Source organism: Hemiscyllium ocellatum, chromosome 35, assembly GCF_020745735.1.
Source record: "Hemiscyllium ocellatum isolate sHemOce1 chromosome 35, sHemOce1.pat.X.cur, whole genome shotgun sequence".
NCBI classification, from domain to species: Eukaryota; Metazoa; Chordata; class Chondrichthyes; order Orectolobiformes; family Hemiscylliidae; genus Hemiscyllium; species Hemiscyllium ocellatum.
In genome coordinates, this window is record NC_083435.1 from 44,100,777 (window position 1) to 44,124,585 (window position 23,809).

Sequence of the window (23,809 nt, forward strand, 5' to 3'; positions counted from 1 at the left end):
GATACCTGGCTTTATTATTCAAGGCATTGAATACAAGAAGTAAGGAGATCATTAGAAATTGTCCGACCACATCTGGAACCCCGTGTGCAGTACTGGTCACCACACTGTAAGAAGCAAATGATTGTTTGAGAGTGAGTGCCGATGAGACTCACCAGGATGCTTCATGGTTTGAAGTGATTAATTAGGTTATAAAACTTGATTAGATTGGCTGGGAAAATATTCCTTGGAGTACAGAAGGTTGGTTGGGGGGAGAGGAGTGGGATGGGAACGGTTGAGGTATACAAAGTTCTGAGAATCACAGACAGATCACAGAGGGAGAATCTCGGACGGCACGGTGACTCAGTGGTTAGCACTGCTGCCTCGCAGCGCGCAGGGTCCTGGGTTTGATTCCCACTTCAGGCGACTGCATGGAGTTTACACATTCTGCGTGGGTTTTCTCTGGTTTCCTCCCACAATCCAAAAATGTGCAGATTAGGTGAATACACAATGCTAAATTACCCACAGTGTTAGGTGCATTAGTCGGGGGTAAATATAGGGTACAGGAATGGGCTTTAGTGGATTACTCTCCAGAGGGTCGGTGTGGTCAGCTGAAGGGTCTGTTTCCATAATGTAGAGAACCTAATCTAATTTATTCCCCTCAAAAGAGTGATCAATAACCAAAGGACACAGTTTTGCAGAAGGTTTAGAAGGGGATTCAGAGGATTTATTTCACTCAGAGGGCTGTGGGTACAGTGAACCCACTGCCTGAAAGGCTGGCACGGCTGAAATAATGAAGACAATAAAGAAATACTCAGATGAGTAATTGAAACTCTCCAACAAAAGAGGCCCTCAGTGTATTGCTGAAAAATGGATTAGAACAGATGGATGCTGGGTGACTAGCACGGATACGATGGGCTGAAGAGTTTCATGCTGTGCTGCGGAGCCTATCCGAATCAAAACTCGAACTTTAGCATTTCTTATAAATAGCTCATTGTGGGGAAATGCAGCAGCTGATTTACAAATTAATCGAAACTGATAGTTTTTGAGACTTCACTGTTGAATCACAATGGGTGTGGTACTGAACTTCAGCATTTCCTGGAAGCTCTTTCAGTGTGAGGAAATCGCAACTGAAACCAGTGCAAGTGAACAAAGTTCAACCCACTTCCGAATCTCCAAGACACCAATCGCATTTCTTGCACAACATCACGGCAGAGATAATAACCGTTTTCTCCAGATCCAAATACCTCCTGACACAAGATTTTTAGTCACTACAATCGGAGAATGATTTCAACTCCCACCAAACACGAGAGTCAGAGCCAGTTTTTGTTGTGTTAGAAGCAGTGCAGTTGTTCGAGGAGGGAAGATCTCAGTGAAAACATCGATTCTCCCCAGTGATTCCCACAAAGGTGGATCACAGACATTTCGCAGGTCAGTGAAACACATACGTATAAGAAGATGTGGTTTGGAGATGTCGGTACTGGACTGTGGTGTATAAAGTTAAAAATCACACAACACCATGTTATAGAAAAACAGATTAGGATTGAGCCCTCCACTACCACCTGATGAAGGAGCGACACTCCGAAAGCTAGTGTGCTTCCAATTAAACCTGTTGGACTATAACCTGGTGTTGTGTGATTTTAACTCACGAGTGAGTTAAGTTGCGTCAGTATATGAATGTGAGGGTGGTCTTCCTCATTGGTGACAGAGTAGTTAGCACTGCTGCCTCACAGCCCTAGGTTCAATTTCAGCCTAGGTGACTGTGAAGGTTGCACGTTCTCCCTGTGCCTAGTGGGTTTCCTCCAAAGCTTCAGTTTCTTGCAGATGTGCAGGTTAATTGGATTGGCTGTGCTAAATTGTCCAAATTGTGCAGGCTAGGTGGATTAGATTGGGAAATGAAGGGTTATGTGGAAAGGGTTGGTGTGGGTGTGTACGGGATGCTCTTCAGAGGGACAGTGCAGACTCCGTGGGGAAATGGCCTCAATCTGCACTGAATGGTTTCTCATTAAATGGGTGGTGTGGTGGATTCGTGGTGAGCACTGCTGCCTCAGCGCCAGCAACCCAGGTTCAATTCCAGCCCAAGCCAATGTGTATGTGGTTTTTGCACATCGCCCCATGTCTGCATCCATGGTTTCCTCCCACTATCCAAAGATGTGTAGGTTAAGTGGATTGGCCATGCTAAATAGGGGTGGCATGGTGGCTCAGTAGTTAGCACTGCTGTCTCACAGCACCAGGATCCCAGGTTCAATCCCAGCTTAGGGATGACTGTCTGTGTAGAGTTTGCACGTCCTCCCTGTGTCTGCGCGGGTCTCCTCCAGATGCTCTGGTTTTCTCCCACAGTCTAAAGACGTCCAGGTTAGATGAAATGGCCATGCTAAATTGTCCATAGTGTTAGGTGCATTAGTCAGCCAGAAATGGGTCTGGGTGGGTTACACTTCAGAGGGTTGAAGGGTTTGTTTCCACATGTAGGGAATCTAATCTAAATTGTCTATTATGTTCAGGGATGTGTAGGCTAGGTGCATTAGACAGGATACAAGTATGGGAAAAGGTCTGAGTGCGTAGGTCTTCAGAGGGTAGGTGTGGACTTGTTGGGCCAAATGGCCTGTTTGCACATTGCAGAAAATCTAATGCTTGTGAATCAATGGCAGGATGCCTGAATATGATCAGTGTTACCCAGTCAGACAGGAGTTACATAGGTGTGGGAAGTGCAAATGTCAATGTGAATCACTTGTGGACATGCATACGAGAGTGTAGTGCTGGAAAAGCACAGCAGGTCGGGCAGCATCTGAGGAGCAGGAGAATTGACATTTCAGAAATGAGGCTTGTGGACTCAGGGTGCTGCGAGATAAACAAGATGGGGTTGGAGCTGGGAGGATTGTACCAGGGAATGTGAAGGAGGGGAGAAAAGGTGATAGGTCGGAGGGAGGGTGGAGTGGATAGGTTGGAAGGAGGATGAACAGGTCATGAGAGTGATGCCAAGTTGGAGGTTTGGGACTGGGATGGGGGGGGAGGTGAAATGAGGAAACTGGTGAAATCCACATTGATCCTGTGTGGTTGCAGGGTCTCAAGGCAGAAGATGTAATGTTCTTCCTCCAGGTGTCAGATGGTAAGGATTTGGTGATGGAGTAGTCTCAGGATTCAGGATCTGCACGTCCTTGGTAGAGTGGAAGGGGAGAGTTGAAGTGTTCAGCCACGGGGTGGTGGGGTTGGTTGGTGTGGGTGTCCAAGAGATAGTCCCTGAAACGATATGCAAGTTAGCGTTCCCGAGGAGACCATATCGGGTGCAACAAATACAGTAGATGATATGTGTGGAAAGTATAAGTGAATTTCTGTCAGATGTGGAAGGATCCTTTGGGGCCTTGGATGGAGGTACGTGGGGAGGTTGGGCGCAGATTTGCACTTCTTGCACAAACGCAGTCCCGAACTATCGCAAATTTTGCAGTTTAGTATTCCCTGTTTGGGGATGCCACAGGCATCAGCACATCCAAAGTGCAATGGGTAGCCTCTTCCTGGAAGAACCACCTTAGTGGTCATGGTATCTTCCCTGCCAGGTATGTATTCCCATACCACAAATCCTGCAGTCGACCATACTGCACCAGATGTGCAAAATCTCTGCCCACATCTCACCCTTCGGTGTCCAAGGATCCAAAGGATCCTTCCACTGTTACTGCTGTCCCTGCACCATGCTCTTATTGCTGAGCCTGCACCATCCTCTTTCTATTGTCCTTGCCACAGCTGTTCCTGCTGTCCCTGCACCATCCTGTTACTGTTGTCCCTACACCATCCTGTTACTGCACTCCATGCAGCATCCTGTTACTGCCGTCCTTGCAACATCCTGCTACTGCTGTCTCTCTGAAACATACAGAATACTGAAACTTACAGTATACTGAGAGTACTGGATAGAGTGGATGGGGAGAAGATGTCCCACTGGTAGGATCAACTTAGGACCCAAGGGTGCAAACTCAGAGTGAAGGGACACCCCTTGAAACCCTTGACAACTGAGATAAAGAGAAATTTCTTCAGCCAGAATGTTGTTAATGTGTGGAACACATTGTTGCAGAAAGCTGGGGAGGCCAGTCATTGAGTATGTTTAAGACAAATGTCAATAGGCTCTTGATTGGTAGGGACATCAAGAATTACAGGGTGCGTATGGAAGAAACATGTCAGCCATGATATGGTGGAGCAGATCCGATGGGCCAAATGACCTAATTCTGCCCCTGTATCATATGATCTATTGTTTATGGTTTTGTGGGACCACTTAGTTCTGCTTATCACTTGCTGCCAATGCAGTTTGACATGCAGGAAGTCCTGATCTATAATTTCATAAGGTTGATACCTCATTTTCAAGTATGCCTGGTGCTGCTCCTGACATGTTCTCCTGCACTCTCCATGGAGTCAGGGTTGGTTCCAGCTTGGTAATTGTAGAGTGTGGGATATGCCTAGCCAAGAGGTTGCAGGTTCTGTTGGAGGACACTTTGCATGCTGCTAATGGTTCAATATCACCTCGTGGATTCCTGTTCTTAAATTATTTGATCTTATTGAAATTGGAATTGATTAGCAAGGCCACACAACACAATGGACAGTATCCTCAATATGAAGGTGAGTTTTCAACTTCATAAAGATTTTATAAAGGTCAGTCCTTCCAATACTGTCATGGGCAGATGCAGCTTTAATAGATAGATTGTTGAGACATGGTCAAGTACATTTTACCTCTTGTTGGTTCCTCACCACCTACTGCACACCCAGTCTAACAACAATGTCCTTTCGGACTAAACCAGCTCGATCAGTAATTGGGCTAGCAAGCCACTGTTGGTGCTGGAATTTGAAATCCCTCACCCAGAGGCATTCTGTGTCCTTGCCTGCCACCCTTACTGCTTCCTCCAAATGGTGATCAATTAGAGGAATACTGATTATTCAGTTGAGGTAGGGTGGTGTAGCATGATGTTTCCTTCCCTATGTTTGACCTGATGTGCCATCAGTCAATGTGGACTCCTGCCATAATTCCCTCTCGATTGTATACTACCGCAGCATTCCCTCAGCTGAACCAGTCCTGACAGAGGGACAAGACATACCCAGGGATGTCAATGGTGGTGCCTGCATGGAAGATGCAATTGTAAGAGTATGACTACATCAGACTGGTGCTTCACAACAAATGTTGGGCTTGGTCTCAGAAGTTGGAAGCAAGGACTTTCAAATGTTAACAGGGCTGTATACAGTGCTGTCATTCCTTGTGTCTAGATCAAAGCCAGGTGGTCTGGTTTGATTCCTTTTTAGTTTTCTGATATTTTGCGCCAACTGAGCAGCCTGATAGGTCATCTCAGAACACATTTAAAACTTAACCTCCGTTGTGGTCTGGAGTCACATATCAGCAAGATAGGGTAAGGATAGCAGATTTCTTCCCTAGTGCAATGGTGTTTTCTTGGTAATTGTTGATGATTCCATGGTCAGTGTTACTGACACCAGCTTCCCAATTCAACATTTATTCCAACAGATGCCATGATAATATTAAAGCCATGTTTTCAGAGCATTAGCCTCAGCCTTTGTGAGTATCAATGGCATATCCATTACATCACTGCCTCCTCACAAACTATTTTTTTCTCTTCATCTCCTTCCTTGACTTTCTTTTTGCCTCCATTTCCTATTCTCTGTTGAGGTATTCTCTCTTTTCAAATTCCCTGTGGCAATTTTACGTACTCCTTGAACTTCCTGAATGCTTGCCACTATCACAGGCTTGACTCCTGAAGAGACAATCCTTCAATGCCCTTCTTGGCATTCTTTGCTGTAATTTCTGAAGCATTTAATACTTGATTATCAGAAGTAGCGATCCCAACTGCCAATCTACTGACTTTCATGCCCAGTGTGCCCTCAAGGAGATAGTACTTTCAATCTTCTTCCTGGCCAACCTACTCCTCTGAATGTGCCACTCTGCTGGTACGGCCCTTCTATGCCTCTCTCACATAATGACCACTTGTGAACAACATCCTTTTCTTCCATTAACCTATTATGGATTATCTTATCAACAACATGATCTTATGTTGCATCTCTCTTATGTTAATCTGGGTGAGGGTTTTGAATGAATGAAGTTTGCTCATCTTGCGAAATCTTCCACCTCTCAAGACCATTCGTGATGCATGTGTGGCTCTGATCAAAACAGAACACAGGACACAGGGGATCGTTTCTTCCAGAATGATCCCACAGTCTGTAATGGAGGCAGTGGTTGGAGTTTGGAATTCAACTTATTTCAGCAAGAAATATATCACACATACAGATCTCATGGTTTGGCATTCATCTACATTACCAGAATCTCCAATTTCCAGGCACACTGCCACTCTATAACTTGTCACTCGATTTCCGGGCGGCACGGTGGCACAGTGGTTAGCACTGCTGCCTCACAGCGCCTGTAGACCTGGGTTCAATTCCTGACTCAGGCGACTGACTGTGTGGAGTTTGCACGTTCTCCCCGTGTCTGCGTGGGTTTCCTCCGGGTGCTCCGGTTTCCTCCCACAGTCACAAAGATGTGCGTGTCAGGTGAATTGGCCAAGCTAAATTGCCTGTAGTGTTAGGTAAGGGGTAAATGTAGGGGTATGGGTGGGTTGCGCTTCGGCGGGTCGGTGTGGACTTGTTGGGCCGAAGGGCCTGTTTCCACACTGTAAATCTAATCTCTAATCTCTAATCTCATCTGTGATGGTTGTTAAACTAAGATTCTCAATTCATATCGATTCCAGACAAGATAGGAGATGAATTTCCTTTCTTTTTTAAATTCAACCCCTCTCTCTGGTAGTGCTAGAATAACTTAAAAAAGGCCCCTTCCCTCACAGATCTTCCCAAACAAAATGCTTTTATGTTTTAAAAGGAGTCAATCTAACCAAGCTTAATTTAATAAACACAGCTTAAACAAATTTATGAATCGGTGTGTGGATGATGTATTGAGTGGTTGGTGGAATGTTGCAGGTGTTAATTTGGATGGTAATATGGATTTTGGTTGTAATGCAGTTGATTTTGAGATTCTTAGCTCTGCAGGTTAGCTGACAGCTTTTAGTTCTATTTCCTCTTTGATGGTGAATCCACTGGCTGGACTGACATCCAGCACTCAGAGTAAGAGAGTATTTTCTTAACCTGCTGTGCAGGCATGTGTAATGGTTGTCCTCAAACAATGACCAGAAGGTTCTGAAAAAGATATCAGAGTTGAAACTCTGTTACTCGATCCACACATGCTTCCAGATGTGTCCAGTACCTCCTGTTTTTCTTTCAATATTCCAACATCCGCAGTCTTTTACTTTTCTCGCAAGCTCAGATCACCAGAGACCAACCTCCTTATTAGAGGTGAGGAGGATGAAAAATAGATTACCGTATGATAAGTAAATTTGACAGGATGTGTTTGCCCCTAGGATCTCTTCAACCATATCCCATATACTTTCCATTCTCCCACAGCGTTGACAAATGCCTGCCACTCACTAATAAATATTAGGCTATTCTTTCTGTAAAATGTTATGTGTTCATGAGGGTGTGTGTGTGTGTGTGTGTGTGCCTGCTTTACATTGGTAAATGAACACACAATGTGTGAGTGTGAATATAGTTCAATCTCTAAAGCAAAATCAAGAATGTTACCAACTGAGCCACAGCCAATTCTTCAATGTGTTAGAAAAGCCAGCAGCTCAGTGCTGATCGGGGAAGCATTTATTCAGTGCTATTATTTTGGAGTCAATAATTGTTCTTTATGCTTTGCATTTAGGAATTTACTTCAGGAGGTTGAAGACTAGAGCGGAAAGTTTTCTGCAACTTTCTGATGTCGCTGCCTCCAATTTCAGCTTGTGGTAAGGAGAGTTTAATGCTATTGGCCTGATCTCTGTTTGAGGATAACTGTAAAGCTCAATGGATATTAGAAGTATGGGAACAATCAACAGTGCATTAAACATAGTATTAGCTTGTTAATATTGATTCAGGCCCAGTGAGGAATCTGGAAAATGCACAATGTTGAGTGAGCAGACGTTTCCACTGATTTCCCAACTGACTCCTCAAATTGACCATTCCTGCATCACCCTGCTGGAAAAGATGGAATTCATCCAGTTCAATAGCTGTCTCTGGAATCACTCTTCCGTAAATGGGCCAAAATAAAATAATTCAGTCAAGAGGTCGTTGTGTGTTAGCATGTGTTTCAAATAATATGATGCGTAAATGTTTTCTCATGTTAATAATGGTTCCACAGTGATTCAGGTGAACTGTTTCCTCTTACAGATGACTCCTGCTATTCGATCATATTTTCATCAAACATTCTTCCAATGATCCTCTCCATTGCGATTGGTGCTCTGCTGATGTGGATATGGTTATACCATCAATCCATTGGTATGGAACAACATCAATCACAAAATTAACTGCACTCATTCACTTCCTCTTAGTTCAGGGTTTCTGAGACCATAATTCTTCACACAAAATATGATAGGCTTCAAAATATCTCCTGCCATTTGTGTGATTTGATGTCCCCTCAACATGTAACAGCTTCCATGTGGAATGATTGACAATGGAAATGAAGATTTTTTTGGGAGGTGGGCAGGGTCCACATGGCACAAATCAGTTATAGCAACGTGTCTGAGTACCTTTTATATTGAGAGCAAGCATAACTGAATGAATGCAAAGTGGCAGCTAACATTTTACTGCCTGTTTCCATTCTCCATGTACGATTGAAAGCAATTAAATCTTGTCAAACACCTACATTTGTCTTGTGCCTTTCACATCTGAAATTGCATCACAGTAGTGTCAAGAAGTTGACATCAAGCTCCAAGGAAGTGATATTCAGACCAGTTTTTAAAAACTTGGTCTAAAAGGTGAACCACAATCTATATTTTGATGTGGGGACCAATTACAATATTTCTAAGATAATACAAAATGTTATTGGATGTGAGTTGTGATGAGGTACAAGCTAAAAGTATGTCAAGGGAATGTAGTGGTTCTGTTCGCCGAGCTGGAAGTTTTTGTTGCAAACGTTTCGTCCCCTGGCTAGGAGACATCATCAGTGCTATTGGAGCCTCCTGAGAAGCGCTTCTTTGATGTTTCTTCTGGTATTTATAGCGGTCTGTCCTTGCCGCTTCCGGGTGTCAGTTTCAGCTGTCCGCTGTAGTGGTTGGTATATTGGGTCCAGGTCGATGTGTTTGTTGATGGAGTTTGTGGATGAATGCCATGCCTCTAGGAATTCCCTGGCTGTTCTCTGTCTGGCTTGCCCTATGATAGTAGTGTTTTCCCAGTTGAATTCATGTTGCTTGTTGTCTGAGTGTGTGGCTACTAGGGATACACCAGAACTGCGAAAAGAGGAAGAGGAACACCTATACAAGGTATTCGCCAAAAACGGATACCCGCGCAACTTTATCAACAGATGCCTAAGAGATAGCCACGGAACGAGGACATGCCACAACCAAAAGGACTAGCCACACTACCATACATCAGGAGCGTTTCAGAACTGACAGCCAGACTACTGCGACCCCTAGGACTCATAACGGCACACAAATCAACAGCCACGCTCAGACAACAACTTACTAGAACAAAGGAGCCAATACCCAACATGAGCAAAACGAATGTAGTTTATAAAATACCATGCAAGGACTGCACAAAACACTATATAGGACAAACAGGAAGACAGCTAACAATCCGCATACATGAACATCAACTAGCCACGAAACGACACGACCAGCTATCCCTAGTAGCCACACACTCAGACAACAAGCAACATGAATTCAACTGGGAAAACACTACTATCATGGGGCAAGCCAGACAGAGAACAGCCAGGGAATTCCTAGAGGCATGGCATTCATCCACAAACTCCATCAACAAACACATCGACCTGGACCCAATATACCAACCACTACAGCGGACAGCTGAAACTGACACCCGGAAGCAGACAGACCACTATAAATGCCGGAAGAAACATCAAAGAAGCGCTTCGCAGGAGGCTCCAGAGCACTGATGATGTCTCCTAGCCAGGGGACGAAACGTTTGCAACAAAAACTTCCAGCTCGGCGAACAGAACCACTACAACAAGCACCCGAGCTACAAATCTTCGCACAAACTTTGAATGTCAAGGGAATTTTGACAGGTGTATTGAATGGGCAAGAGCATAGCAGATGGAAGACAATGGGGATCAGTGTAAGGTGAGGGATAGGAGGAATGAAGATACAAAGTATTGCCTAAATGGTGAGACTGGAATGTTCAAAAGGAATGGGATACCCTGTTCATAAATCATTGAAAGCTAACACACAAATGTAGCAAGCAATTCAGAAGTTAAATAATTTAGATTTAGAACCAAAGGATATGGTCAAAGAATAAATGGCAAGCCATTTATGACTGAGATGAGGAGGAGCTCCTTGACTCAGACAATAGTGAATCACTGAGTTATTTTTCCCAGAGGACTGTGGAGACTTAGCCATTAGATAACTTCAATACAACTTTAACTAATTTGGGACTGTGATCCATTGTCATGACAATGAGCTACCTTCCTTGGAGTGAACAAACAGGTTCAGCATCAGCATGTAATGTCATTGGTACTTGTCTTTCATGATGCCCCATTCTGCAAAATTGTAGGAAGCTCTTCTTGAAATCTAGTCTTGCTTCATTTTCTGATCTAATCTTTAACTTTTAGCAGGCATTCCTGCAGAAAAAGGATACTTCTTGTTTATGAAGGACATAAAGCATTTTGGTTATTTCTTCATCCTTATTTTGCAGACTGGCTACAACTGTCCTCTGACTTTTCACTTTGTCCCTTGTGATTTCACTGTTGAGAGTTTAAATTTGACCTGTTTCAACCACTTTAAGTTGTCCACTTTTATAAACACGCTTGTTCCAATGGCATCTAAATTCAGTAGAACATTTCTTTGCTTTAAATTTGCTGACCAGAATTTATTGCCTAGGTCATAGAGTCATTGAGGTGTACAACATGGAAACAGACCCTTCGGTCCAACCCGTCCATGCCGATCAGATATCCCAACCCAATCTAATCCCACCTGCAAGCACCCAGCCCATATCCCTCCAAACCCTTCCTATTATTCATATACTGAACCAAATGCCTCTTAAATGTTGCAATTGTACCAGCCTCCACCACTACCTCTGGCAGCTCATTCCATACACGTACCACTCTCTGTGTGAAACAGTTGCTCCTTAGGTCTCTTTTATATTTTTCACCTCCCTAAACCTATGCCCTCTTGTTCTGGACTCCCCAACCCCAGGGAAAAGACTTTACCTATTTACCCTATCCATGCCCTCCATAATTTTGTAAAACTCTATAATGTCACCCCTCAGCCTCCAACGCTCCAGGGAAAACAGCACCAGCCTGTTCAGCCTTTCCCTATAGCTCAAATCCTCCAACCCTAGCAACATCTTTGTAAATCTTTTCTGAACCCTTTCAAGTTTCACAACATCTTTCTGATAGGAAGGAGACCAGAATTGCACGTGATATTCCAACTGTAGCCTAACTTCATTTACAACTTCCAACCTATTTGGTTCCTGTCCATCTACCTATGTAGTTTTACTTCTTTTATTACTTTGTAGTATAACCTTTGGATGAAAATATTTTTAAAATATCTGAACTCGCCATAATTTTAATCTTCAGCTTCCCCTGCTTTTGAAACAGGATGCTTATATGGTCCATTCGCACCACACTGCTGTTATTTCAAGATGCCAGTGAGAGTGTGTTTGCCTTTTTTGTCTGGTTCTGTTGAGAGTGATCTCTGCCTTTGGGATGACATTCTGGAAATCAGACCTGATGATTTTCATGAAATCTCATGCACAGTCCCCCAGCTCTACTTTCAAATTTTGGTCTGCCCACTTTCATAACTGCCAATCTTCTCTAGGCAAAGCCTCGTCTATGTTGCCAACAACTGTGGGGATTAATATCCCATTCTGCCTTTGTTAATATGTGTATGCAGTTTTCTGACTTATATAGCAGTCATTTATAAAGGAATAAATACATCTCTGATTCATTTATACAAATAAAGGACTCCATACATCATTTCCTGCCCTTATCAGATGTAGCCTATTAAATCATCAGATTGCAATGCTGGGCCTGAGTATGAGACAAATTCAGGACTTCAATGCATCCCTTGCTTGCTTAAGACATCACCTGGGACTGAGCTTACTGTATACAGTGTAGGCCTGGTCTTGACAATCTTGACCCAGCCTACACACCCCTGAACACTACAGGCAATTTAGCATGGCCAATTCACCTAACCTGCACATTTCTGGACAACACAGGGAGAACGTGCAAACTCCACACAGACAGTCGCCAGAATCTGGAATCGAACCCGGGTCTCTGGCGCTTTGGGGCAGCAGTGCTAACCACTGAGCCATCTTGCCGCCCCTACTTCGTTCCAAATGAACTCAGCAAAGAGATAAAATTGGATAGTTCCACTTCTCTTCTCAGCTGTCTCAGTGTTCCTGGTGTGGTACTGAGGGAGATGGGACGAGGAGGGGAGGGATTGGGGAAATTAGTTAGTTTGCTCCTCACTAATCCCTCTGCAGTAATGAAGGAAATCTGACCATATCGGGGATCATGATTGATAGAAGTCTGGTCAGAGCCAAGGGGGAGATCAGTGTATAAAGTTGTAAGGAATTTACAATTAAAGGTCCTTGCCCACATTATTCAAAACAGAAAAAGCAGGAAACTCACAGTAGCCATTTCAGCCAAATAGAATTGTATAATCATGGAAGGGCTGCTGCTCAGAAGCCTCTGTACTGGCTTGTGATATTACAAGTGGCCAAACCCACTCCCCTATCTTTTCACAGTAGTTCATCAAATGTTTTGTCCATCAGATAATTATCAAATGTTTTGAAAGGATCTCAAACCAGTGTGATAGTGTTTATCATAACACATTATTATATCCACAGTGAAATCTTTCTCTAATCTTGTGTTGTTCCCCCATTTAATATTTTCATCAGTTTCAGCACAACCTGAACCTACCCTCCATTACCCAGAATTGACTGACACGGATATGAAACCGGACCTGAGTGAATCTCATACGCAGAATGAAATCGGGCCTACTGAGGAATTACAGTCAGGTGCTGGAGCATCACAACATATCCCAGTTGAATGGAATGAAACAACAATTGAGCAGAAACAGAGTTTACTCCAAACGAAAACTTCAACTCCTGAAAACAATGTTTCTGACATTAATACAACAGAACATACTCCAGCCAACCGTATTACAGAACTATTAACCCAGCTAGGCTTAGAAAGCAAAACATTGTCCCTGAGCGACGTCCTTAACATAAGCACAGAAACACTTCAACATAAATCACCAGATTCCCCTCAGGACATTCCAGGATATTTTCTCCAGAATTTAATGATGGTCAATTCAGAGGCAAGGAACTTGAAATTCAAACTCACTAAGAGGCAAAATCAGTCGGAATTGAGAAGCTTGGATTTTCTCTCTCAGGATAGAAACTACGAAAGCTTATACCATCCCCTGGATATCATTGTCTCTATTTTCCTGTGTGCTGACCCATTCCTGCAGCAGGAGCTGATGGTAAAGATGTCCCTGTGCCAGTTTGCATTGCCACTGTTACTGCCTGCTGGGAACAAGGGCTGCATCTTCCTTCTGTGGGCTCTGCGCTCCATTGTGAAGAAGTGGTGCCCACTATCACTCCGAGATAGTGCAGGCTTTAAGGAAACAAACATGGTGACCACCAACATTCCCATCTTTTCCTTCATTAGACTCGGTTCTTGTTCCATCTCCAAATCTATGATTCTAAATAAAGTCCTCAGTCGTTCTCAGCAACATCATAACTTCTTTATTCATGCCGACATGGAATGTGGCAATCTATCACGTAGGATTTCTGATGGTCTTGTTGAGTTGTGCTGGTACCTGCCCAGTGGCAGCGCGGATTTGGATCTTTTCGCAGAGCCAATGACTATATTAAACCTTCGAGGTGACGCTAAAGTGTTGCACACACAGGTTCAGTTTCTGACAAACATTTCTTCGGCTGTTTTTCTTTGGATTGATAATGTTGACAATGATACAAGCAAGATCCTGAAGTCACTCACTCAGTGCCCTGCAAGTATATACATCGTGCTCACTGGGAATAGTGTGAGCAGTGAGACTCAACAACACTTAAAGGAACTTATTGATTCCTCAATGTTGAAGAAGAATCAAATATTAGCACGAGTAATGAGAAACAATGCAGAGTTTACTGAGGCACTGCAATCTATATTAAGACAAGTCCTGGTAAGAACCTATCAGGAGATAACTAGCCAAGGCCTCAGGAGTTTGGAGAAACTGGTAAAAACTGCAAGTGTCAAGGGGATTATAATAGATGAGGATGAAAAACTGTGTTCACTTGGCAAAGCAAGATCTGAAAGCATTTACAATTATATTGAAGGAAAAGACATTAACCAATTCAAATCGGAAAGCATGTCATTTCAGGGTCACACTTGGCAGCAGATTTCCAAAATAGAAAAAGAACAATGTCGCCCAAAAAATCGACAGGAGAAGTCAATGCAAATGTATTGTAATGACCTTGAAGAAGAGAAGAGCAAACTTCAAAAACAGCAGCGAGCAAAAGGTATATCAGCTGATATGAAAAGATTCATTGCAGCCCTGACACAGAGCGAAGAGAGAAAATATTTCCTGCAGTGGATGAAATTTGGGTTGGATAGCAAATCGAGAGAGACTCTGTCTGTTTTACGTGAACAGTACAAAGCTCTGTATGAGAAATCTCAGGAGCAGTCACAACAGAAAGATTCTACAACCAATAAACTGTTACAGCAACTCGATCAACAGATAACTGCCAGTGCCCTTGGACTTGAACATTTCATGCGAGAAATTGGTCTGATCTACGAAACACTGATAAACCAGGAATATCACGATAGGGAAGAGAGTCACCTTGTACAAATGCTACCTGACACTGTGGCTAACCTATTGTTGGATGGGTTCCCTCTGGAACTCGTCGATGGAGATGTTTCCAATATCCCTTTACAGTGGGTCACTGATGTACTAAAGGCAGTTGAAGACAGGATTAGCAGAGAGACCAGTGTGATTGACACAGAGACCAGTGTGTTTGTACTGACGGTGCTGGGTGTGCAGAGCACAGGCAAGTCCACACTTCTCAACACCATGTTTGGTTTGCAGTTTGCTGTGAGCAGTGGGCGATGTACCCGTGGAGCCTTCATGCAGCTCATTAAGATTACAGGAGATCTGCAGAAGGAGCTGGGCTGTGGGTACATCATGGTGATCGACACTGAGGGGCTGAAAGCACCAGAACTGTCAAACATTGACGGCAGCTCTGAACATGACAACGAGCTTGCCACCCTAGTGATCGGATTAAGCGATGTAACATTGGTAAATATGGCCATGGAAAACTCCACTGAGATGAAGGATGTGCTTCAGATAGTGGTCCATGCATTTATACGAATGGGAGAGGTGGGGAAAAGGCCAGTTTGTTACTTTGTTCACCAAAATGTGAACGATGTGTCTGCTCATGACCAGAATATCAGAGGCCGCAAACATCTGCTGGAACAGCTGGATGAGATGACACGAGCAGCAGCAATAATGGAAAAACGAGATCGAAAATTCACTAAGTTCTCGGATGTGTTGCAGTATGATGCGATGGAGAACAATTGGAATATCCCAGGCCTGTGGCATGGGAATCCACCCATGGCAGCTGTCAATAGCGGCTACTGTCACAAGGTGTTTGAGCTGAAGAAAAGGCTTTTTCAGAACCTGAAAGAGAATACAAAGAAACAGGGACCAAAAACCATCTCTGAGTTCATCCAATGCACTAAATCCTTGTGGACTGCAGTGAAATATGAGAATTTCATTTTCAGTTTCCGGAACAGTCTGGTAGCTGAAGCTTACAAGGACCTTTCTGTTGCGTACACAGATGTGGAGTGGGATCTGAGGAAAGAGATACATTCCTTCTTGGGAAGAGCACAGAATAGAATTTTTAACACAAATCAGGATCCAGGAGAGGAAGCTGTTAGTTTAAAAAGCGAATTTAGTGCATTTCTTGATGAACAGAAAAGAAAAGCACTCCAGAAATTGAAGGAATACTATTCGACAGGCCATAACACAAACCTTGTTGAAAAATACAGGGAGAATTTTATCCGGAGCATTGAATCTCTGATAATTGAACGTCAGATATATGTGGACATGAAGTGTGATGAGGCAGTGCAGAGGAGGAGAGTTCTGCATAAGCTGAATGATATAAAGGAAAACTATAAGAGTCAGATTGAAGAAGAAGTCAATAAACTTCTGCAGCAGCACAGTCAAGAAAATAAGAAGATGGATGAAACACAATTGAAGGAAGTGTTTGAGAAAATGTGGCAGAACACAATTTCAAAATTTAAACATTTACCATCACAAAAAGCCAATATTATGAAGGACATGGAACAGAGTCTACGCCAGAGCATGCTCACAGACACCAAACTCCTCAACCAGAAACTGAGCAATAAATCCCTCTCTGAACTGAAGGATGAAAAACTCCAAATCAATCATAATCACGTTGAATCAACTGCAATTTATTCCAGGTTGGTGCATAACCCACTTTATTCAATATACAATACAAAAGCCCAGGAACTGTGTGATGAGTGGGTGAAGGAGTGTAAAAAGTTTGTAATGACGCAAGTGAAACAGGAGCAGGACTATGATTCTAACCATTGCCAAGAACTCTTGAGAGCCATAGACGTGAAAATCCAGAAACACAAAGATCATAAATTCACCTTTACTGAACATTTCAGGGTAGATTTTAAACTTCAAATATGTGGGTTTGCACTTAACCAGTATGAAGAAATGCATGAAAGGTTTAGAAAGAAAAATGATCCTCTGGAACAATTAAAAAAGGAGAAATCAGCTTACTGCCAAATCTTTATGGATATCTACCAGGAGAAAGATCACACCAAACAGAGAGCAAAAATGTTCTGTGAAAATTGCCTGATCCCAGCCATAATGCAAGCTGTTGATAACAGACTGGGAATGGAAATTGTTCAGCACATGAGGCACCATTGCAAAGGAGGGAAATTCTTGTACCGGAAAAACTTTCAAGTGGCTCTGATGCTGTATTTGAAGGAGAAAGACAGTTTTGATGAGTATTATCGATACTTACAGCACAGCACATCATTCCAATTAGACTGGCTGAAAGAACAAGTTGTCCAACACTGTGCAGCCACAAATAATGACCAAATTCCTCTGCTCTGCTCTCTCGCATTGGATATTCTGCACATAATTGTCAATCGAGTGCAGGAAGTTCAAAAGGATATAACAGACAAGATTGATAGGAGTTCTTTAGCTGATGTTGTTCAGGCATTTAAAAGTAAACTGTGTGAGGAGATACATATTCCACAGGAGAACTTGGGACCTGTCATTTTTCAGCCTGAAAAGGTTAACCCACAGGACTTTAACCAGGAAATTGCAAGTTTTATCAGTAAAAATTATCTGACTGACAGGATAACAGATTGGGGGAAGGATGTTGCTAAGAAAGTTACTGCTCTCCCATCAGATCCAGCTGATGAATTTTATACAATGTTATGTGGTTGTGGGGAGCGGTGTCCCTTCTGTGGCGTCCTGTGTGATTGCACGAGTATGGAGCACACACAGCACAGTGCTGAATATCACTGGAGCCAAGGCCTGAATGGGCATAAACATCATAAGACCGGGCACCTTGTATCAGAAAATTGCACAACAGATGTTGCTGGTGATTCTTCTTTCAGGAATGGAGATACTGGAGGAGACTGGTTTCTTTACAAGAAATACAGGGAACTGAATGAATGGTATGGTTCCTGGAATATTCCTCCTGATACCAGCATAAAAACATCAGCCTTTTGGAAAAGGGTCTTATATAAATACAATCAAAAGTTTGCTGAGAAATACTCAGCGGAACCAGCAGAGAACATTTCCAGCTGGAATATATCCTGGGATACAATTACAAAAGACATTGAAGATAAATACAAGGTGAAGATTAATGAGTTCTACTAACTCATTAATTTTAATAACTTTGTTTGAAGCTAAGAAGATCCATCACGTTCCTCTACCAAATGCACCTCGAAGACCTTCTCCCTGGTCTTTCTTTGCCTTACCCCTCTCCTACACACATTCTCCATCCTGAGCTCTTCCAATCGCATTCCTCTAGTGCCAAGACCTCTCTCCTCAGTTTGTAGCACTGTGAGCTTTGTCAGGATTCCTGCTTGTTGCTCACGTCTCAGTTGCTATTTTTCAAATCACAAAAGTATTTCCCCTATTGAAGTCATAGCCAGTCCCACAACAGTGGATAATTGCTCACAGCCACTATAGTTTTATTACTAACTCTGCTGAAAATCTGGTCCTCTGCTGAGGTTGTGATTTGGGTTTTGTGATATCCAGCAGAAATTCTCCAGACTATTTAACGGATTTCAAGAATTTGATTTCAAGGGGACCTTTAGGCTGAAATGTTACAGAGGTGGTGAAAGCCCATTTACTTCACTGGTTCTCAGGTGTAAAAATTTAAAAGATTAGTAGAGGGGCAGTGGTAGTGTCCCTATCTCCAAACCAGGAGGCAAGGGTTCAGTACCTACCAGCTTCACATATGTTTTAACATCTCTCTACAGTTAGATTGTAAAATATCTAAAAAGTTAATTTCATGCTCATCCTTTCGTGAAGCAGTTTTATAACAGGTACCTAAATTTGAGTCATGGACTGTCTCTGTAATTTACAATGTACAAATATCTGATAAATCCTTGTTGAATTAGAGTGCTGTTTCAGAATCCTTTCTGGGGTGGACTCTCCCAGTGTTGGTTCAATAAACAATTGTTGGCCTGTACCTTGAGGGTCCTGAGGTTATAATGTCTCCCACAACAATTCAATTCCCTTTTTGTGAGTTCTATTTGAGAGGGGAAATAACTGCTTAAAATCTGTGAGGCATAAAAACCTTATGATGATCATCCAAAATAAAACAATATAAATATACAATAGACCCATGAGGATCTAAAAGTAGAACCCATGGAGTTCACTTTCACTTTTGACTACGGAGACCTTAACCTTAAACTGCATTTTTACTTTCTTCGTGGTAATTGGCCTATTGTTTATTTTTATTATTTTAATTTTTTTGCAGTTAAGTAAGAATGCCATTACCTGGTCATTATATATCAATATCTAAATAAATCATTAACTATCATCCAGAAATAACAAATACCAGTAACAGATTTCTGTTGGTGTAATCTAGAGAAGTGGAATATTAGAATAACATTTATAACTTGATCGTTTCTAATGTTCTCTTCAAATAATGCAATAGGAGATTAAAAATAATGTGGTCTTTTCCATGATTAAATAGTATGTGAAGCCTGGCAATGTTATCTGCTTTGTCAATTTTTTTTGTAATGATTTTAACAATGCGAAGACATATTCTTAAATTCTAAATGCAAGGATTTGGAGGTTTAATTCCGCAATACATAAAAACTTAAAATCCAGTTAATAGTGTTTGAACTTAAATTTAACCAGAATTTTCTTTAAGTTTGCAAGAAGTGTTTCTGCATTCCATTGGTAACTATACTTTAATTAAGTGATTGTCTTTGAAACTGTGTAAACTTTAATCACAGATACCATCTGCTTGTCAATAAAACAAATGATTAATGCAACTTTGCGTCATCTTTCATGACAACAAAATATCTGAACAAAGCTGTATAGAGACCCACTGACTGGAGGATGGATGTCTCAACTTACGAGTGGTCCAGATATTCTGATTACTGTTGGAACAGAATCAATTGACAGTAATCGTCCTTAAATTTACTCATTTTCTGTTGACAATTTTTTCTGGCCAAGGGTGCCTAGTCTGACCTTACCTGAACCTGTCCACCGGAGGAAACTAGAGAAAAATCCACTCAGTACAGGTGGAGATTTGCTGGCCACATTTTCATGGTACTTGCTGCCTTGTTTCAGAAGTTAAAGATCCCAAAGGCACTTTGACAGAAACTGAGGTAAGGTAAGTGTGAAATGTAAGTGAGGGGTAAGGGTGACAAGTGGATCAGGTGCTGGGTGAGTGAAGGTGAGCTCCAAATGAATGGACTGGCCTGGAGAAGGATTGGTAGTACCCACAAAACTGGACTGATGCAATGTGAGAGCAGGGTGGTGGTGGGGACAGAGGTTCATGGAAAGTTCATTGCCAGCTCCAGCTTGGTTGGGGGTGGTGTTGGGTCCAGCAGATCAGGGCTGGCAACATATGGCAGGTCCAGGTGTATTTGTTGTCATTCTAGAGAGAGCCAGAGATCAAGGAGGTAGTTGGAGAGGGGATCGTGGTGAGTTGAGCATTCAGTTTAATAGTTACTCATGACTTACATTACATTTTAATCTTCACAATTTTCCTCGATCACTATTAAGCTTAAATGAATCAGGACCCTTACATTCTACCATTTTAATTGACACATTTGGATTCAGATGTAGGGAATAGCCCACAGGAAAATTCAGTTTCATGGACAAAGTGGTGGTGATGAAAGGCTTATGCCTGAAATGTCCACTCTCCTGCTCCTCAGATGCTGCCTGACCTGCTGTGCTTTTCCAGTGCCATCCTTATTGATTCGCACTTATCCAATATCTGCAAGTCCTCACTTTCTCCAAAGTGGTGAACTGCGATAGTCCATGGGTTTAGGGACACCCATAATCCAGCTAAAGAAGGAATTCCAGGATTTTGATCCAGCGCCAGTGAAGGAACAGTCATATATTTCAAGTCACGATGGTGAGTGGCTTGGAGGGGAACTTGCAGTGAGTGGTGTTCCCGTGTATTTAATGCCCTTGTCCTTCCAGAGGGAAATGATCATGGATTTTGAAGGTGGCTTTTAAAGATATTTGGTGAATTTCTACACTGCATCTTGTAGACAGTACAAATTGCTGCCACTGAGCATTGATGTTTGAGGGAGTGGTTGCTTGTGGATGTGGTGACAATCAAGTGGGTCGCTTTGTCTGGAATAGTGTCAAGCTTCTTCAGGGTTGTTAGAGCTGCACCCTTCCAGACAAATGAGGGATATTCCATCACTCCTGATTTGTGCCTTGTCGATCATGGATAGCCTTGGTGAATCACTAACCTTCTTCCTGTATTATTGGGCATTCTTCCAGGTGGCTGAAACCAAACTGACCTAGGTAGCGACCTCTGACCCTGAAAGGGTCTGGTGTCAGGGTCTCTACTGCTAATCTTTGAGGAAAAGAATGCCCCCCACCCACCCAAATCCCATCCCCCAACAACCAGGACCACTAAATTCCTGTCTGTAGAATCATAGAACCTCTATGAGGATCTAAAATCTGGATTTAGGCTGTTGTCAGGAGCAACCATTTAATGCATGCCTTTAACAACAACAAAATGGCTTCTCAATGTAAGTAACATAAAGTAACATAATAAAACGGGTTCTAGGCTGCAAATTAGCACTGTGTTTAAAATGGCTTTTTAACCCTACTACAGGCTGAACTAACTAAATCAAAGATTAGCAGACAATGCTCCCTTCACAGTATGGGATTAATCAAGCTGGATAAGAGATTACTAACCGTCCAAGCTGGCCTTGTGGACGCAGGTGTAGAGAGGTAAAATGTGCAAAACAAAGTTGGTACCCAGGAAATACCATTGGGTTAATCTACTGTCTATAATGTCATTTAGAGTCGTAGAGTCATAGAGATATACAGCATGGAAACAGACCCTTCAGTACAACCTGTCCATGTTGACCAAGTATCGCAACCCATTCTCGTCCCACCTGCCAGCACCTGGCCGTTATCCCTCCAAACCTTTCCTATTTATATACCCATCCAAATGCCTTTTAAATGTTACAATTGTACCAGCCTCCCCCATTTCTTCTGGCAGCTGATTCCATACACATACCACCATCGGTGTGAAAACATTGCCCCTTCGGTCTCTTTTATATCTTTCCCCTCTCACCCTAAACCTATACCCTCTTGTTCTGGACTCCCTGACCCCAGGGAAAAGGCTTTGTCGATTGATCCAATCCATGCCCCTCATGATTTTGTAAACCTCTGTGATGTCACCCCTCAAACTCAGACGCTCCAGGGAAAACACACTTCGCCTGTTCAGCCTCTCCCTATATCTCAAATCCTCCAAACCTGGCAACATGCTTGGAAATCTTTTCTGAACCCTTTCAAGTCTTACAACATCTTTCTGATAGGAAGGAAACCAGAAATGCATGCAATATTCCAACAGTGGCCGAGCCAATGTCCTGTACAGTTGCAACATGACCTCCTAACTCCTGTACTCAATACTCTGACCAATAAAGGAAAGCATGCCAAATGCCTTCTTCACTATCCTATCTATCTGCGACTCCATTTTCCAGGAGCCTTGAACCTGCACTCCAAGGTCTCTTTGTTCAGCAACACTCCCTCAGACCTTACCATTAACTATACAAGTCTTGCTAAGATTTCCCAAAATGCAGCACCTCACATTTATCTGAATTAAACGCCATCTGCTACTTCTCAGCCCATTAGCACATCTGGTCAAGATCCTATTGTAATCTGAGGTATCCTTCTTCGCTGTCCATTTTTGGTGTCATCTGCAAACTTACTAATTGTACCTCTTATGCCCACATCCGAATCATATATGTAAATGACAAAAAGTAGAGGACCCAGCACCAATCCTTGTGGCACTCCACTGGTCACAGGCCTCCAGCCCAAAAAACAATCCTCCACCACTACCCTCTGTCTTCTACCTTTGAGCCAGTTCTGTATCCAAATGGCTAGTTCTCCCTGTATTCCATAACATCTAACCTTGCCAACGAGTCTCCCATAGAGAACCTTGTCGAACACCTTACTGAAGTTCATATAAATCACATCTACCGCTCTGCCCTCATCAACTCTCTTTGTTACTTCTTCAAAAAACTCAATCAAATTTGTGAGATTAATTACATTTTATTGGATTTCCTCTGTAATTAGGCTGTATTATTTCTTAAGAACCATATTAAAATTGTCTTTATTTCAAGACATTTTGTGCAGTTCCTCCAAGGAACACAAAAGCTTTGAACCTCTGTGTTGCTGGGCAACCTGTGCCCGGCCAATACTGATTAAAGTGCGAAATCATGCTGAACCAGACTGAACCGAGAGACCCCTCCCGGGGGTCGAGATCTTCACCTACTATATTTAAACAGGCCATTCAGCCCACCAAGTCCACACTGACCATCTGATGTGTAAGCCACCCAAACCCATTCCTCTACATTTACCCCTGGCTAACCTACACATCCCTGAACAATATGGACAATTTAGCATTGTCAATTCACCTGGCCTGCACATCTTTGGTTTGTAGGAGGAAACCAGAGTACCCAGATGAAACGCATGCAGACACAGTGAGAATGTGAAAACTCCACACAGTCGCCCAAGGCTGGACTCAAACCTGGTGGCTCTGTGTAGCAGCAGTGCTAACCACGGATCCAATGTCCACTGAACAAGATGCCAATTTCCTCCTATCTGCTACTACCAGTGCAAATTCACATAACATTCAGGACAGCTCCACATTAGGAATATCTTTCCAGGTGCACAAGAGCCACTCAAAGATAGCACCAGTACCAGGGAGGCCAATCCATTCCAGTGTATCTGCCAATGGCAAGTCTTTCTGCTTGCAATGAGTGGTAAAACTGGGCTACTATTGAATGAGTCTGTCGCAGAGGTAGCATGGTATGCAATTAAAATGGAATGGCAAGAAAACTGCCTCTGCTTTGCAGAGAGAAACCCTCTTTAAAATTCAATGAAATTCACAACTAGCCAAACAAATGTAAGATGTTCCTCTAACTGGAGAGTCCAGAAGCAGGGAATGTAAAGTTTAAAAATAAGGGGCTGCCATTGAGGCGCAAGGTGAGGAGAACCTTTCTTAACCAAAGCTAAGCATCTCTGGAATTCTCTTCCCAAAA

The 23,809-nt window shown here is 42.7% G+C and overlaps 1 protein-coding gene, 1 long non-coding RNA gene and 1 other non-coding gene across 3 annotated transcripts; 2 read left to right on the plus strand and 1 right to left on the minus strand.

Moving 5' to 3' along the window:
* Window positions 1–1,248: 1,248 nt before the first annotated feature.
* On the plus strand, window positions 1,249–8,599 carry LOC132832526 (uncharacterized). Its single transcript, XR_009646961.1, has 3 exons — window positions 1,249–1,407; window positions 7,709–7,790; window positions 8,212–8,599. It is a non-coding gene; the product is annotated as an uncharacterized LOC132832526 (long non-coding RNA).
* LOC132833006 (U1 spliceosomal RNA) lies at window positions 3,377–3,535 on the minus strand. Its single transcript, XR_009647013.1, has one exon. It is a non-coding gene; the product is annotated as a U1 spliceosomal RNA (small nuclear RNA).
* Window positions 8,600–12,947: 4,348 nt separating the features above from the next.
* Window positions 12,948–17,924, plus strand: LOC132832656 (up-regulator of cell proliferation-like). Its single transcript, XM_060850735.1, has one exon. The coding sequence runs from the start codon at window positions 12,948–12,950 to the stop codon at window positions 17,922–17,924; it is 4,977 nt and encodes a 1,658-aa protein (XP_060706718.1).
* The last annotated feature ends 5,885 nt before the right edge of the window (window positions 17,925–23,809 follow it).